Raw genomic sequence first — 17468 nt, forward strand, 5'->3', positions numbered from 1 at the left:
TAATCAGTATATTCATTAATACACATCTTTAATAATTAATACAAGATTGAATTCAAATTATAAACAACTTGTAAAAATGCTTTAAGCTATTTTTTTTTCTGTCACACAAATGCACTTATATTTCTGAAAAAGTTATGTATACATATCAATTAAATTTCAAGAATATATATATATATATATATATATATATATATATATATATATATATATATATATATATATATATATATGTATGTATATATAGTACAGACCAAAAGTTTGGACACACCTTCTCATTCAAAGAGTTTTCTTTATTTTCATGACTATGAAAATTGTAGATTCACACTGAAGGCATCAAAACTATGAATTAACACGTGGAATTATATATGGAATAATATACATAACAAAAAAGTGTGAAACAACTGAAAATATGTCAAATTCTAGGTTCTTCAAAGTAGCCACCTTTTGCTTTGATTACTGCTTTGCACACTCTTGGCATTCTCTTGATGAGCTTCAAGAGGTACAATCGTGGCCAAAAGTTTTGAGAATTACATAAACATTGGAAATTGGAAAAGTTGCTGCTTAAGTTTTTATAATAGCAATTTGCATATACTCCAGAATGTTATGAAGAGTGATCAGATGAATTGCATAGTCCTTCTTTGCCATGAAAATTAACTTAATACGTAATCGTCTTGTTAACTCAGGTGAGAATGTTGACGAGCACAAGGCTGGAGATAATTATGTCAGGCTGATTGGGTTAGAATGGCAGACTTGACATGTTAAAAGGAGGGTGATGCTTGAAATCATTGTTCTTCCATTGTTAACCATGGTGACCTGCAAAGAAACGCGTGCAGCCATCATTGCGTTGCATAAAAATGGCTTCACAGGCAAGGATATTGTGGCTACTAAGATTGCACCTAAATCAACAATTTATAGGATCATCAAGAACTTCAAAGAAAGAGGTTCAATTCTTGTAAAGAAGGCTTCAGGGTGTCCAAGAAAGTCCAGCAAGCGCCAGGATCGTCTCCTAAAGAGGATTCAGCTGCGGGATCGGAGTGCCACCAGTGCAGAGCTTGCTCAGGAATGGCAGCAGGCAGGTGTGAGCGCATCTGCACGCACAGTGAGGCGAAGACTTCTGGAAGATGGCCTGGTGTCAAGAAGGGCAGCAAAGAAGCCACTTCTTTCCAAAAAAACATCAGGGACAGATTGATCTTCTGCAGAAAGTATAGTGAATGGACTGCTGAGGACTGGGGCAAAGTCATATTCTCCGATGAAGCCCCTTTCCGATTGTTTGGGGCATCTGGAAAAAGGCTTGTCCGGAGAAGAAAAGGTGAGCGCTACTATCAGTCCTGTGTCATGCCAACAGTAAAGCATCCTGACACCATTCATGTGTGGGGTTGCTTCTCATCCAAGGGAGTGGGCTCACTCACAATTCTGCCCAAAAACACAGCCATGAATAACGAATGGTACCAAAACACCCTCCAACAGCAACTTCTTCCAACAATCCAACAACAGTTTGGTGAAGAACAATGCATTTTCCAGCACGATGGAGCACCGTGCCATAAGGCAAAAGTGATAACTAAGTGGCTCGGGGACCAGAATGTTGAAATTTTGGGTCCATGCCCTGGAAACTCCCCAGATCTTAATCCCATTGAGAACTTGTGGTCAATCCTCAAGAGGCGGGTGGACAAACAAAAACCCACTAATTCTGACAAACTCCAAGAAGTGATTATGAAAGAATGGGTTGCTATCACTCAGGATTTGGCCCAGAAGTTGATTGAGAGCATGCCCAGTCGAATTGCAGAGGCCCTGAAAAAGAAGGGCCAACACTGCAAATACTGACTCTTTGCATAAATGTCATGTAATTGTCGATAAAAGCCTTTGAAACGTATGAAGTGCTTGTAATTATATTTCAGTACATCACAGAAACAACTGAAACAAAGATCTAAAAGCAGTTTAGCAGCAAACATTTTGAAAACTAATATTTATGTAATTCTCAAAACTTTTGGCCACAACTGTAGTCACCTGAAATGGTCTTCCAACAGTCTTGAAGGAGTTCCCCGAGAGATGCTTAGCACTTGTTGGACCTTTTGCCTTCTGTCTGCGGTCCAGCTCACCCCTAAACCATCTCGATTGGGTTCAGGTCCGGTGACTGTGGAGGCCAGGTCATCTGGCGCAGCACCCCATCACTCTCCTTCTTGGTCAAATAGCCCTTGATGCCTTCAGTGTGACTCTACAATTTTCATAGTCATGAAAATAAAGAAAACTCTTTGAATGAGAAGGTGTGTCCAAACCTTTGGTCTGTACTGTATGTATCCCACAATTCTTAAACAGTATTTGATATTATAGATAAAATGATAGACAGACAGAAAGACAGACAGACAGATAAATAGATGATAAGAAATTACTGTTGAAGAATCCATAACTAACCATATCACAATAAATAATTATGACATGATCAGCATATGTTCAAGCAGCCACAGAGACTGCACAACATTGTATGGAGCAGCCACATGCAAACATCCACAAAGGCAGAACACAGGACTAGAACACACTTTATACGTGCAAATTACACAATGATAGAGGTACCCACTCTCCACTTTGCTTTTCTTTTTCTACTGGCCACAGAACAAAGCATAGGGAGAGGGAGAAACATCAGGAACATTAAATGCAGGCATCTTGGCCTGACCTAACCACTACTTCTCGTCTAAACAAGAACAAACAGCCACAGTAACATAACAGGTCCTTCAGGCTAAAGACATTTGCACACTGAAGCAACAACTTATTCTCTTTGAACCGAGCAAATGAGAGAGACTGTGTAAGCCAGGACATCTATTTTTCCCTGGCACACGTTTGAGGCGATTTAGGCTGTTGCAGTGCGAAGTGTGTTTTGTACAAGGATGCTTTAATGATGGGGAGTTCTGCAACTGCCCTTCAAATTACTCTCACACGAACATTTAGAGTCTGTTCTACCTCTCTCCTGCCTGAATTTTTGCTCTTAAAAGAATAGTTCACACAAAAATCCTTAAGATAAAAAACTAAAACAAGGGGCTTTTTATATTTTGCAACATAACTTGCTGAACATTCAAAACAATCCTGTGTATAGGGCTAAATGCACTCATTGTATGTGCGTACATATGACGATACTTTTACCGGCTGAGAAATTGTGAAGAGCTTATGAAATGTGTCAAAACATGGAAGCATTCAAACTTATTCAAATAACAGAGCAATCGCACCAGGATTTGTTTTAAAGAAACCAAACTTTCCAAGTGTGAACACATTACTCTCATATCATTCAAAACCTGTATAACTTATTGTGACGAGTGGGGCGGGGCCGAGGGATGTGGGAACGAGCGAGGCCGGTGGAGTGATTGGAAATGAGCGACACCTGCGACCCACCACCGGTCTCGAGTCCCACGGAGGAGATGGAAGGATATAAAACTGGAGCGACGACAGTGAAGGACGAGAGAGGACCAGGCCTGGGCTTTAATTTATGTTTTGGTTTTTATTTGTGCGCATCAGTCGTCCAGGAGGGGCTGATGCGCTGTTTTGTGTTTATTTTGTTATTAAAGTCTTTGTTTGATTGTCCGCCGGTTCCCGCCTCCTTCTTCCGGATGAATATGAAGGTTTTATTATTACAGTGGGAACCTTCATATTCATCCGGAAGACTCGTCACACTTATTTTCTTCCACAGTTAACTATATATTTTGTTTTTTTTTGGAGATGAAAAATTTTGATTTTTCTGACATTAATTGCAATTTAAAATGTGATGAAAAAAAGCTTGTGATATAACAAAATGACAAAAAATTATTTAATATATTAACTTTGTTTGATATTTGATTTAGTAGTAATAATAATCATAACAATAATTATTGTTGTGGTTAGTATTATTAAATAAAAATATTAAACAAAATAATATATATAAAAAAGTAATAATATAAAATAATAATTAAATAATATAATGATATAAAAACAATATTTCACTGTAAAATTAAAATGATATTAAAGGAAATAATAAATGATAATAATAATAATATTAATGATGATTATTTTTATTTTTATTTATTTAATTAATATTTTTTTGTATAATTTATTATTATACGTTTATGTAGATGGTTGATGGATGTTGCATTTATCAGTAAATAAAGATTATCAGTAAATAAAAACTAACATTTCCGTCTGTTGTTCACATAAAATCTGGTTTCAGAAGACCAGAATGTAGTCACATGGATCACATTTATGATACTTTAATGATATCTTTTTTGAAGCCTGAATGCTTCAGTCCCCATTCATTTTAATTGCAAAGAAAAAGAAAGCAATACAATTTTCATAAAGTTTCCTTTTGCTTTCCATTAAAGAGATAAGGTTCGGGATGACATAAATGTTTGTAAATGATAACAGAATTTTCATTTTTCTAGGAATTCTAGGTTTTGCCTTTTTATGAAATCTCCTCTTCTGACAGTATGTTCAGCATTATGATAAGAACAAACAAAAGAGCAAGAAAAATTACTTATAGGGAGTACCAAAACTACTGTGGTTAAACTTATGCAAAACAAACAAAATACAAAACATGCAAAACCTTAACCTCCCTCTCTAAATCAAAGAGTTATGAGTCATAGCTGGGTATTTTAAGGTAAGGGTCCTCTAGGTCCAATTTACAGTGAATTGCATAACATTGGAAGTAGCATGGGAAAATTCACATCTAACGCAAATCGTGCACTGCAGCTGTTTGTGATATTATCATAACATATGGTCTTCATAACATTACAATTCCCTTTATTCTGTCATGTCCATTTAAGCTGTTAAATCGTAGCTTATTGGTTTTGGATCACATAAATGGTTCTGCAAGTGAATGTACACTTCAACACATCTGGGTTTTGGTACATTCTAGGATGGAGGGAACAATCCTCTACTCATCTCTACAAAACATCCCAGGATACATAAATTAGACACCACATATACTCCTACAAAAACAAGCAGAAATGGATTCTATAGACCAAGATATACAATCATTTCTCTCAAGGTTTGGAAAACACCAGTTAATCACACAAGTTAAAGTATAAAATTACAGTCAACATAATCTTTGGAATCATTTATGCAATTATTTAAACATTTCAGATAGTATTATTAGGATTATTTCAATAATCCTGCATACTATATGTACTTGCAAATGTATCAAAAACAGATTTATTCACTCAAAATGTTTCAGTCCTATGACCTTCATCAGACATATGTGATTCAATTCAATTACCTATAGTGTGCGGGATTGATTCTTTTTGGTTTTGATGCTGGACTTGTTTTTTGCTAGTTTTTCCTACACACCTACCAATCACCTAGAGGTGTGTAAGGGTAATTGTTGATTGATATCTCCAATACGGTAGGAAATTAAATTAAAACAAAACAAAGGCAGTTTAAACAGTGACAGAATGCACAAAATTAAGTGATAGAATGGTTTGTTAAAGACATGACTATGATCAATTAGTGTGTCTCAAAGCTTGCATTCTTTTCTTCTAAACAATGTACATTTTCTTCACTAAAAGAGTACATATTTTCAGGGCATAGAATAAGTAGGTAAATTGGGAATCAGCATTATAGTAACAAGCCACTTGACACATCATAGTGTTCATAGTACAAACAGAGCTACACTCAAGTTTAATAATCATGGTATGTGCAAAAATAATAGTGAATGCCACAAATTACAATTATAATCTATGATTGAAATGAAATATCCATCCCTCTTTTCCATCCGATTACTTTTTATACCTCATCCACTTCACATTACTGTCAAAAGAAAGTGCATACAGAGGATAAATTAGCCGTACCTGTGAATATCTCCTGCCCAAGTGCTGGGGAACGACCTTCCTTCCCATTCAGAGAGTGCTGAGAGGTGGCAGGGCAGTGGGGATGCTGGGAAGGGGCAGAGTCATGCAGATGCTGGATTGACAGACATTCGCTCAGAGCATCTGATTCTAAGTGGGGGCAGGCCCTTAGCTGTCAATCAAAAAGATAACCAATTTTAATAAAATTTATATATATATATATATATATATATATATATATATATATACATACATACATAAATACATACATACATACATACTGTACATACATGTTGAAAGGAGGAATGCACATAAAAAAATAAATCTCTGTTCCACAGAGTTATGGCGTAAAATAAAATAAAATAAAATAAATGAGGGGAGTAACACTTGTTTAAAATGGACTGGGCCCAAACAAAAGTCTTAAATAATAATAGAAAAAAAAACACATAAGTCTGTGGTGACATCCCACATCAGCCAGCAAAGGAAATGACAGGCTTGGAGAGGAACGATTTTTCACTGCAAACAGGAACCCTTGATTGGAAACATGAGTAGATGAGGGGAAAGACATACCCCACATACACATCCATCGCCCTGAGTACAGGTTGGGATGTCACGTTACCGGCTACAGAGATGTGAAGGGGTCTCTTTTGCGGGTGAGCATGCAAGGCTGATTTTTCCCTTCAAAAAGCAACAAAATCTGAGTTCTGGCAGTAATCATGCATTATATGCGTCATTTGTTTAGAGTTAGGGGAGTCATATGTGTTTAGGCCTGACTTTGAAAACTCAGATTGTAGCATGGAATTATGTTTAACTGGAAAATTATCTTCAGTCACATGAATTTGTGATGAGTGGACTGAATCTGGAGACGATCCATCACAATAAAAATAGCCGAAATGAGCCATGACATGCAACTTGAATGTGTTATGTCATTTTAATTCCACTGCAATTAAGATTTTCATAAATAAAACTCACAAACTTGTGAATTAGATAAAAAACAAACACGTTTTAATTACACACAAACTGGCTGCAGTTCTTGGATATTGCAAAAGAGCACAAACCGCACGTTTTTCGGTTGAGATCTTTGTGCAAAACTCCCAGCCATTCGTCAAAGGTTTTGGTGCTTTGCTGCAGCATGCTATAACAGGCGTCGCTCGCGATAGATGGAGTGGGAGAGTTTGTTTGACATCGGCCCCCAACATCTGGCCACTGGGGTATAGCGCTGCACAGCTTATTAACAATAGTACACGCTCACATGTGTTTCTGCTTACAACGGCAAGCAAGAAGAACGCATCAGTCAACTGTCATTTAGACTAGTGCAACAATGAGGCTATTCTGCTTATAATTACCCACTTTAATGAGGAATGCACTCTTCACCATGTAGATGCTGAAATGTGGTCAGACTTGATCTATTGTTGGGGAAATGATTTTCAAAGAACCCTAAGTAGAACCAACTGCACCAAGCCATGAAAAAGACAAAATTGACCATGAAAAATTTAGACTACAAATGTTTCTAAAGGCCAATGGCAAGAGCCAAAGATCTAATTGGACTCTGATGTGTTGATGAGATGATTTGTAAATATAATTTTTTTAAAAAGAGAGATTGATATTATGAATTTATGTTTTTATCCTTACCTTCCTACGCACCTGCTGCTCTTTGGCAGAGTGGATCTTCACATGTTTGCGCAGGGAACTGGGGTCTGTGTAGCGTTTAGTGCAGCCTGGGATCTGACATGCATATGGTTTCTGAAATGGAAAATACACAATGAGTCTGAGAATCAAAATTATATGCAGTTCAGCCACAAAGAGGACACAGAAACACACTTCTATGGACACAAAAACATTAATCAATACATTACAACGACATTTATAATTGAGTGGCTATAATTATAATTTATAAGAGACGTTAAATATGGTGCACAACATTTATGAACAGACATGGAAACTAAATATACATCACATTTTAGACAAGCAACTATTTGGAACTACCAAATTAAATGTGTTTTTAAAAAAAAGTCTATATATAGTCATTACTTCTGCTTCAAATTTCTAAATATAAAACATAAAAATTTATTAAATGTCTACATTTCAAATCTGGGATGGAAAATTTTATATAAATCTTACATTTATAAATAAATTGAATTTGAAAAGCTGAAAATCAACAAATTAATTAATTAATTAATTAATTAAAAACAATTAAAAATCGTTAAAATTAATTATTTCTACGTTACTAGTACAGGTGTCAAATATGCAAATTTGTTCTTTATTTAGATTTGTGTTAAATCAGACAACAACAACAACAAACTGTAATCCTTAAAATTTACACTTTCAAACTGCGTGTAAATGGACAAACACGAGTGCGATAACTGTTTATTTCGAGTGTTTATAAATATTCAAAGTTCAAGAGGAAAGAGAGTATCCTACCTTTAAGCTGAGAGGACATAGGAAGAAGAAAAGAAGAATATAGATCATTTGGTAAATGTCAGACAGACATACAAGTACTGTACAAAAACTTAATTTACTTGTTTACAGGTATTACAAACTACTGTGCCAGTTTTATATTACTTTGCTTTTATTTTTTTAAGTTACATTAAATTAAGTGTGGCCAAGTATGGTAACCCATATTGAGGGTGGAAGAGAGTGCTGGTTATTCGCTCCCCCCATTCCTGTCGGACATGAGACTTGAACCCACAACTTTCGGGCTACAAGTTTGACTCTCAAACCATTAGGTCACGACTGCCCCACATTTTATTAGTGTTGAAATATTTAAATGTACATTTTAAGATATATATCATGGTACCCGTGATTCTCATTGGTAAACTTTACTGAAACATTCTCTCTGTCCAAAACATGTAGTGGTGATTTTCTCCCATGCATTTTACACTGCTGTTTTTTTTTTCTAAAAAAAGAGGCAGTCATTAAAGTGAAAGTGGATAGGCTTCCTTTATTAGCTCTCTTTTCCTACCTTCCCTCGTTCTGTGCAATTCCATATAATCTCCCTGCCATGTATACGCACTGAAAACAGAAAACTAGAAAGCTTAGGAATGGAAAAAAGAAAAAAGGCCGTCAAGAATAAATATGATTACAGTCGGAGTGATTTTTTCACTGTATATAAGGCGTGTGGGAAGGCTGTGACAGGACGCATAGGCGAGTTAATGTGCAACGCTGGGCATCTGGAGACGGGGGGCTAATTGGCCATGGCAGTGTGGAGGTAGCGCAGCGCTGGAGCTGTACTGCGAGGTGATACAGCATGGGGTTCTGCCAGTTAGTGAGGAATTACTAACTCAAGTTTTCCCTGACTTTTATTTTTCCTCACATTGTTGGAGTGGGATGCAAGATGTGCCTGCCTCTCTCTCTGTTTCTTTTTCTATCTCTCTCTGCCATGTGTCGTTGCTATCACAAACGGAGCATGGTGTTAAACAACGTATGATATAATGAGTTTTCCCTCTTCAAACCATAGAGACATAACCTTATGCTTTCCTTATGCATAGAGACATAACCTTATGCCTGTTTTGTGCACGCAAAATTAACTTGGGTCAAAGAAAGTTAGCAAACAGCACATTTATGGGTGTGTTTGTAAGGTCCATTTGGTTGGGGACTTAAGTGATTCACTGTACTTGGGATTTTTGCTCTGAACTTGAAGGCCCTTTAATCACCCATGGTTTTAATTTTGTTAAAGGGAGGGAACAAAAGTTAAAATGTAGCCTGGAAAATCTTAGTTGGCATACACTAAAAGCTACTAACTACCTACGTAAGGGGGCAATATCTTTTAAAAATACTAATTAGAAATATATTTTCTGGCAAAAAAAGAGAAGGAAATGAAGAAAAATATACATATAATACTCCATAAATTATATATTTTTGAAAATGCTGAAGAACGGCAGCATTTAACGAAAAATTCCACTAAAACATATCTAAAATGTTATGCACAGACTTTTTGTTAATATAACTTGTCTAAAACTGATTCACTAGAATGAAAGATTAACCATTAAGAAAGAAACTAACCATTTGAACAAAAAAATTATAATAATAGTAAAATTAAAATCCATAGCTGCTAGGCAACATAAATAAAAGTCCAAAATGTAGAAATGTACATTATTAATTTACTCAAGATCAATCAAATAGTACAAAACTAAAAATATAGTACAAGAACAAAAATAAGACAAAAAAACCTGCTAGGCAATATAAATAAAAGTCCAAAATATAGAAATGTACATTATGTATTTACAAGAACAATCAAATAGTACAAGAACAAAAATAACACAAAAAACAACAAAAAATTATCTTTATTATTCTTTGAAGGTCTGTCATGACGCGCCTCATCATCCTCCTCCTCCTCCGCCTCCTCTTCCTTCCTGCACTATCCAATGACGTTTGATAGGGTGTCCGAGATTTTTTTTCTTTTCTTTTTTTTCGGCGCACAAATTTTTTAGCGGATAGGCATTTTCGTCCACACGGATCTGGCGTTTTGGAAGAGTGAAACCGATGTTTTGAAACCGGGTCCCAGAGTGGATATATTTGAAAACGCCACCTTTGCGTTTCGTCTTTGCGTTTCGTCTGGACGGCGAATCCGTACATTTTCTGAAAATATGGCGTCATCAGCCCACGTCTCGCCCCTAGTCAAACACCACTACATCACGTAACAGCAACAAAAACATGAACAAACACTGAACGCTAACATTAACACGGATTAATAAATGTATTGTTCCATATTCGTTTGTGTAGCACACGCATGTTTTATCGCCAAATCCATGTCTTCTTCTCCGTTTTAAGTGTATCTCTGTGGCAGAATTACAGCGCCACATGCTGGTCTGGCATGTATACTACATCGGTTTCGTGTGGACCCGGATATTTCCTGAGATAAGGGGAAAAAAAGATCGGGGATCTGTCTCCGTGTGGACGGGGCCGAAGAAGTAACGGGTACTTACGGTTATGGATAGAAATGTAGCGGAGTAAAGAGTACAATATTTGCCTCTCAAATATACTTGAGTAAAGTCATGAGTACTCCCCAAAAATGATACTCGAGTAAAGTACAGATCCCTCAAAATTGTACTGTACTCAAGTAAATGTACTCCGTTACTGTCCGGCTCTGTATATCATGTTAATATATTGCCATAGTTAAATTCCATAACATGCCAATTACATGTGATACCAATTTCACGTTCGCACATATATAAGTTCTTGCATAATTTTTTTCTTAGTTTTTGCCTTGATAATAGAAAATATAAGCTAGGCATCATGTATGACAGTCAAAAGTGGGATATGAGCTACAAAATGACCAGATCCTGCCATTAGCTATATAGAAGACATATCTTGTATATATAGGGCTTATATGTGGATATGAAGAAGCAATACAGGAGACCTATATTTCCTGTATATGCACATATATGCACCTCAATTTTGCCTATATGTGGCATATATATGCATATATGCAGCATATATGCAGTATATATATGCATATATGCAGCATATATGCGCATATTTGCAGCATATATATTATCATATATGTGCATATATGCAGCATATATGTGCATATACACTGCCTATAGGTTTCATATATGCGCATATATATCCACATATAGGTTCCTTCCATGTGGGACAGACTACATAGTAGGACTGTTTAAGAGACAAAGTCTCCCTAAAATGATTCACAGTTTTTCCAATGAAAACTACTGCCACACTTAAATGTATCAAGCATTTAGTGAAACTAGGCCATTAGTTTGTGTTTCCCCAACCCTGCTAATTTCTATATTTAGGATGATGTCAGTAAAGAGCAGTTTTTGTTTTCTTGTCTTTTGAGGCACTTCCTTTGAGTTTCATGTATGACATAAAGGTTAGGGTGGGTTGTATTAATGTACTCACTGTGTCCAGATGTGTGCGCTGGTGCTTTGCCCTGTCGCTGGAGTTGCTGAATGCTTTCTGACAGCCCGGATGCTGGCACAGGTACGGCTTCTCTCCTGTGTGACTCCGCAAGTGAATCTTCAGATTCTCCAGCCGTGAGAACGCTTTGTCACACCCTTCAAACTGAGGGAGAGAGATGACAGCAGTAAACATCAACAAGTGTTTTACAGAAATGCCAGCTTTTTTGAAGGATGATGGTTTACTAGGCCTTGCCTTTGTTGATGAATGTGAACAAAGCTACCAGGTTAACATATGAATGTGGAAAAGCAATTCAGATTAGCTTTTCATGTCATTTTTCATGTCATCACTGGTCTGGCCAATCAGAATCACTCAGAAGTGCGTACCATAGACAGTCATTACAGGATGATCCTCTGCAATCTATCTCCAAGGCATCTGTGTAATGAGGCACTGGATGTACTGATAATACATGCTGTCTTGTAATTTAAGGCCCTCATACATCCTATACAATCTCTTAGCTCCACCCCCAAAATGTCAACAGCCCTCCAATCAGGAGTCACGGATAGTACAGGGTGGCAGATTACGGAGGTGTCAGAGAGCGTGAAACCTGACATGGCAGTTTTGCTCTATATTGTCCACTGACCTCTAACTGAGGCCCCCTTCTATCACAGCTCCAGTTTCACTGAAGGAAAGAGCTTTCCATTCTTCTAATGGGCCCTCAGAACAACATTCGGGCTCTGGCCTCCTTCAATCACTCGCAAAAGGCTTTCTATTGAGGCTAGGCCATTTAATACGGGGCGAAACCTTAGACTGCCACGGTTGGGATATATTGAGTGACCTGGAATATACAGTGTATTTGTGTGTGCAAAATTCTTATATGGTATATTAAAAGAATGTGGAAACAAGAAAAAACATCAGCCAGTTACAGTTTCACACACATTTACACACACAGACAAAACTTTGCTTTTGCATTTTTGGTAGAAAAAGTCAACTTAGGTTCTGCATAAATGAAATATTGCACCATGCTTTGCTATGAGGCCCAGCTATTAATGCTATTAATATTAAAATAAAATAATAATAATAATAATAATAATAATAATAACAATAATAATAATAATAATAATAATAATAATAATTCAAATCCATAAAAAATTATAATGTGTAAAACTATGATAATAATGAAATAATCATAAACAATTAAAATATTTAGTGTGTGAAAGTTATACTCTTTGTGAAAGTGAAAGTTTTAATGATAACAAATAGTTTGCATCAAGGTTTTGTTTGTTTGTTTGTTTTTCAAAAGTTAATTTTCCCAAGGAGCTTTAATTTTGTCAAATTAGGTGTCAAATTAAGTGTGTAAATGTTATTTAATTGTTTGTACTTAGGATTTGTATTCTTAGGATGGCAAAGCTGAATTTTCATCATTTATTACTCCAGTATTTAGTGTCACATGATCCTAATGATAATGATAATAATATGGTGCTCAGGATTTCTTATTATGCTAAAATGCTGCTTAATATTTTTATGGAAACTGTGATACATTTTTTCAGGAGTCTTTGATGAACAGAAAGTTCAAAATAACCACATTTATTTTTAATATAATTTTTTTGCAGCATTATGAATTGAAAAATAATTGCATTCACTTTTGATTCATTTAATGTGTCCAAACTCAAAAGTGCCAAAAGTTCTTTAGTACAAACATCGATAAATCAAACTTTTATAAACTTTTCTACTCAATCTTTTATAAAAGTAAATAAAAGTTTATATATTACATGAAATAGAATTTATCTACAAAACAAAGTTTTATTGGAGTTCTTATGTCAAGTAGTTGAAGTTGAATTAATTGCATATTTTTCTGGGGAATATCAATCCAAATAACTGGCCATGGACTTCTACACATTAATTTCATCAGCTCACACAATGGAGCAAAACAGTGGTTGAGACACATTTGCTTGGGGCTTTTGGACGTTCAAACCTCACAATGTCAATGTGCGCTTGTATTATTTCACAGCATGAAAACTGTCATGAACATACCCACAACACAGAATTTAATAAAGTTTCTGAAATCCAGACAAGCTTGAGATATATGCCCCATACTGACTCCTAAAATATGTCTAGAATTTTTTTTTTTTCAAAACAAACACTGTGATTATTTATGTCCTAAAATGTGTGTATTTATGTACAGGGGAAATAATCATTCTTTCAATGCTTTCTATAACGTAAGACAAATTTCAGGCTAAATTGAATTTATGGGTCTGCAGAGAGAATCTTGCTAATCGTGTAAAGCCCGCCATTAACATGAGGATCGGCTGCCAATGAAGCGAAGTGCAAAGCATTCTGGGATACCTTACAAACACAGCTATGCATTCTGAGATGCCATACAAACACAGCAATCTGCCAGAGTTTAATCCACATGAATGGGAAGAATTTCTTTCTCACTTCTCACGTCTTTCATTGTCTCGCTGCTTTTGCATATATCTGGCATTTGTTTTCTAATTTTTCTAGAACACAACATTCTCTTGATAGCACAAAAATGCATCTGTATTTGCCAAGCACAGAACATTATTTTCCAAATAATTCTAATGCATCTGGTTTTACAGCTGACGTCAACATCTATCAAAACATCCCCAAATGTTAACCAGAGAATTTATAGTTTCTGAGTTACACACAGACGTTTATCATAAAAATCAAAGAGAAGAGTGAGACTCCAAACACACTGAATATACTGTACGTTGCATTTTTAAACCAACCATAACAGCTCCCAAGTCTCCACTACCCTTTGATTTTATTTGTAAAATCAGTTTAGCCCGCTAATCACATTAATTGCCATAAACATGTTTAGCTTTCCCCTCTGAAGGCCCGTGTGAGGGTAAACAGAGTGATAACCATCAAAAGTGGATGATAGTTAGTCATTTGACGCCATCTTTCCGAAGCGGGCCTCTGGATCTGCTGTATACACACAGAGTGACAGTTCGGCTGATATTTTTGTCAGGGCCGCACAGCCAATCATGGATGATTGTGGGCCATGCAGACTGGCGAAGGCACCTCGACCCTAACCTGATGACTATATGGGAAATGAAGCATGATTGAGGCCAAAAATGTCCAACGAGGCATCAGGCAGCTAAAAGCCCTTAATGTACACAAGAACTCGGAAGGAAAAAAAAGTTCATTGATACCCTTAAATGCCTGTAGAACACAATCCAGCCATTATGGCACATTTTCAAGTAAAAATAAGGCTACGTCTTATCGCTTGATGACGTCACCCTGAGCTCTGATAGAGAAAAAAGGATTGAGAGGAAGAGAAAATATGCTTATTATGGGAATTGCATTCGGGCCACATCCTTTCCCAAGGAGTCAAAGGTCCACTGCTGTTCCCGTTAACATTCGGAGGTGCTCCGAAACAAAAAACATATTTTCCCATTACACTGTAACTACCAATCTCACCTTCCCTCAGGCATGCATTTTTTCTGGCATTCAAATCTTTGAGCAACTAACAAGCATTAAATACATTATTACTCGTAATTAGTAGGCAGAAAGGCAAATTTTAATAAGCACCATAACATTTCTAACACCCTGACACATTTTCTGTAATTTCTTTGTGACATCCAAATTGCCTCAGCGCTCTCAGATATGCAGTACGGGGTCTGTCTGCAGGTTACGCCGATGTTCTGTGATCAGAACTTGTACAAAATCATTCTGGTTCCTGTTGGAGAATGAGAGGTGATACGAGGTTTACCACTGAGTGCCTGGAGTGACTGTGACCTGTAAAAGAGAAACCGCCGACACGTTTTTCAGCACGGAGAACAGCGGAGCTCAGATGGAGTGGCTAAAAACTACAGGCGAAAGCGAACATGTGCCTTTAATCTGCCTGTTTCCAAATGCCCCATGGCAACCACAGCAAAGAGCAGAAAAACGCAAATGGATGAAATTATATCCATATGATTCAATGAGACAGCTAAGGGGAGACAGGTTTCTCATGCACTTCATCAGCGTACAAAATTAAACACAGCTTAGCTAAAACATTCGCATTACATAGTTTACACATATCATTTCCACATCCAAACGCCACTCGTTTTAGCAGCCAACTTCATCTGTTACTAATAGGAGGCCTAATATGAATCAAAGATCTGGTTAATTTTACTCTCTCGCTTTATTTATTTATTTATTTTTTAGAAAAACGTCAGAATGAAACTGATGTGAATACACATTCAATTATTCTCACGGATCTTTCATTTTTCCTTGTTGCTCTTTCGTCCGTTACTTTCAAATTTCAAAACATTTGATTTATACCTGATGTGATGTCTACACAAATCCTCAGCTGACAAATGTTGTCCAGATGAGATCGAAGGCTTGGCCGATAAACCAGTGGAGGAAGTAGTCATGTAAATGACTAGCAAAATTGCTCCGAACAGCCTTTTTTGCTCTCATGCAACTGGTTAAACCAGATTGAAACCCATGTAGAATGTAGATGGGACCTTCACAGGAAGCAACTTATGATGACTAAATTGGGCCTCTCGCACAGTCATTACGCACCCCCCACCCCACTCTGAGCAACGTTTTTGAGGGAAATTGAACTGAAGGTGTATTATGGATTCTGACCTCGTCTCTATGGAAGTCGGGCATTAGCAGTCTATGCTACATGTGGGAATCCTGAACAAGAACAAGCAGTAAACATATGGGTCTTCATGGGAGCACTTAACCCAGTGTCGTTCTGGGGCACACCGTCAAAGTGTTAACAGCCAGGAGACATACTGTCCAACAAAACTAGCTGTGATCTTCTTTTGACCTAAGAATAGATTCCGATTTAGACAGGTGAAGGTCCTCTTCCAGGAAAACTGTTGCTTCTACATGTTCCCTTCCTTTCTAAAAGCCTTTAACCTGTAACTCCAGCATGAACTTTCTCTGGCGTCCCTCACCTGCTGCAGTAATCTGAATTTATGACTAGGTGGCATGCTTACTTAAACATCCTGAAAACAGATTAGTGTAGTAAAAGTAATCTTTATACCTCTAAGCACCCTTCTGAAATGCATGGCCATGTTTCAGGCTTCATACCAAGACAATCCATTCTGATTTTGAAATAGTTGACGTTGTACGGAATGGATTTTTTTATTTTTATGCCAGATTCTATTGAAACAATGTGAAGATGTTGGATCTTCTCTATGAGTGAACCTCTATATTTATAAAATTTTAAATAATCACTATAATTCATGAAATTACGATTTAAAAATTCAATGAATCAGATACAGGCCAAATTGTGTGGAATAATTTAGTCTAAATCAGTCTGTTGCCATGACATTATTATTTGGGATGCGAATAATCGTGATTATTAATTGCCCAGCACTAATTAAATTAATTTTATCGTTCTGTTCATCAAAGAATCAAGAAAAAAACAACAACACTTTCAGCACTTCATTAAGCAGCACCTGGATAGCTGGATAGCTGATAGCTGGAGTAAAGGATGCTAAAAAAATCAACTTTCTCATCACAGATATAAATTACATTTTTAAATATATTAATAGAAAAAAGCTATTATACATTAAAATCATATTTTATAAGACTGTTTTTATTGTAATTGTGTAAAAAGCATAAGAATCTTCTTTTGAAAACATTACAAATATTACTCACCCAAACATTTTGAACAATAGCTATATCTAATTGGATTCTGTTATTAAATTTGAATTAAACTAAATAGTCAAAATGCATAAATGTACACAACATATTTGCTTTAGTCTTTTACATTAGTGAAAATTATAATTTACAAACACAGGCACACATTTATATGGTACATATCCATCAAATTCGGGATAAGTTTAT

The 17468-nt window shown here is 36.3% G+C and overlaps 1 protein-coding gene across 3 annotated transcripts in view; it reads right to left on the reverse strand.

Annotated features, from left to right (window-relative positions):
- The window catches only part of LOC132114723 (zinc finger protein GLIS1-like), an 83535-nt gene that overhangs the window by 23577 nt on the left and 42490 nt on the right, over positions 1-17468 (reverse strand). For 2 of the 3 annotated variants that reach the window (XM_059523003.1, XM_059523001.1), the window contains exons 5-7: positions 11658-11819; positions 7431-7541; positions 5802-5970 (exon numbers count right to left, since the gene is read on the reverse strand). In XM_059523003.1, the coding sequence (XP_059378986.1) occupies positions 5802-5970; positions 7431-7541; positions 11658-11819 (442 nt within the window). The remainder of the gene's footprint in view (positions 1-5801; positions 5971-7430; positions 7542-11657; positions 11820-17468) is intronic. The other variant, XM_059523002.1, reaches the window with a different exon arrangement.

This window comes from Carassius carassius, chromosome 34, assembly GCF_963082965.1.
Source record: "Carassius carassius chromosome 34, fCarCar2.1, whole genome shotgun sequence".
NCBI lineage: Eukaryota > Metazoa > Chordata > Actinopteri > Cypriniformes > Cyprinidae > Carassius > Carassius carassius.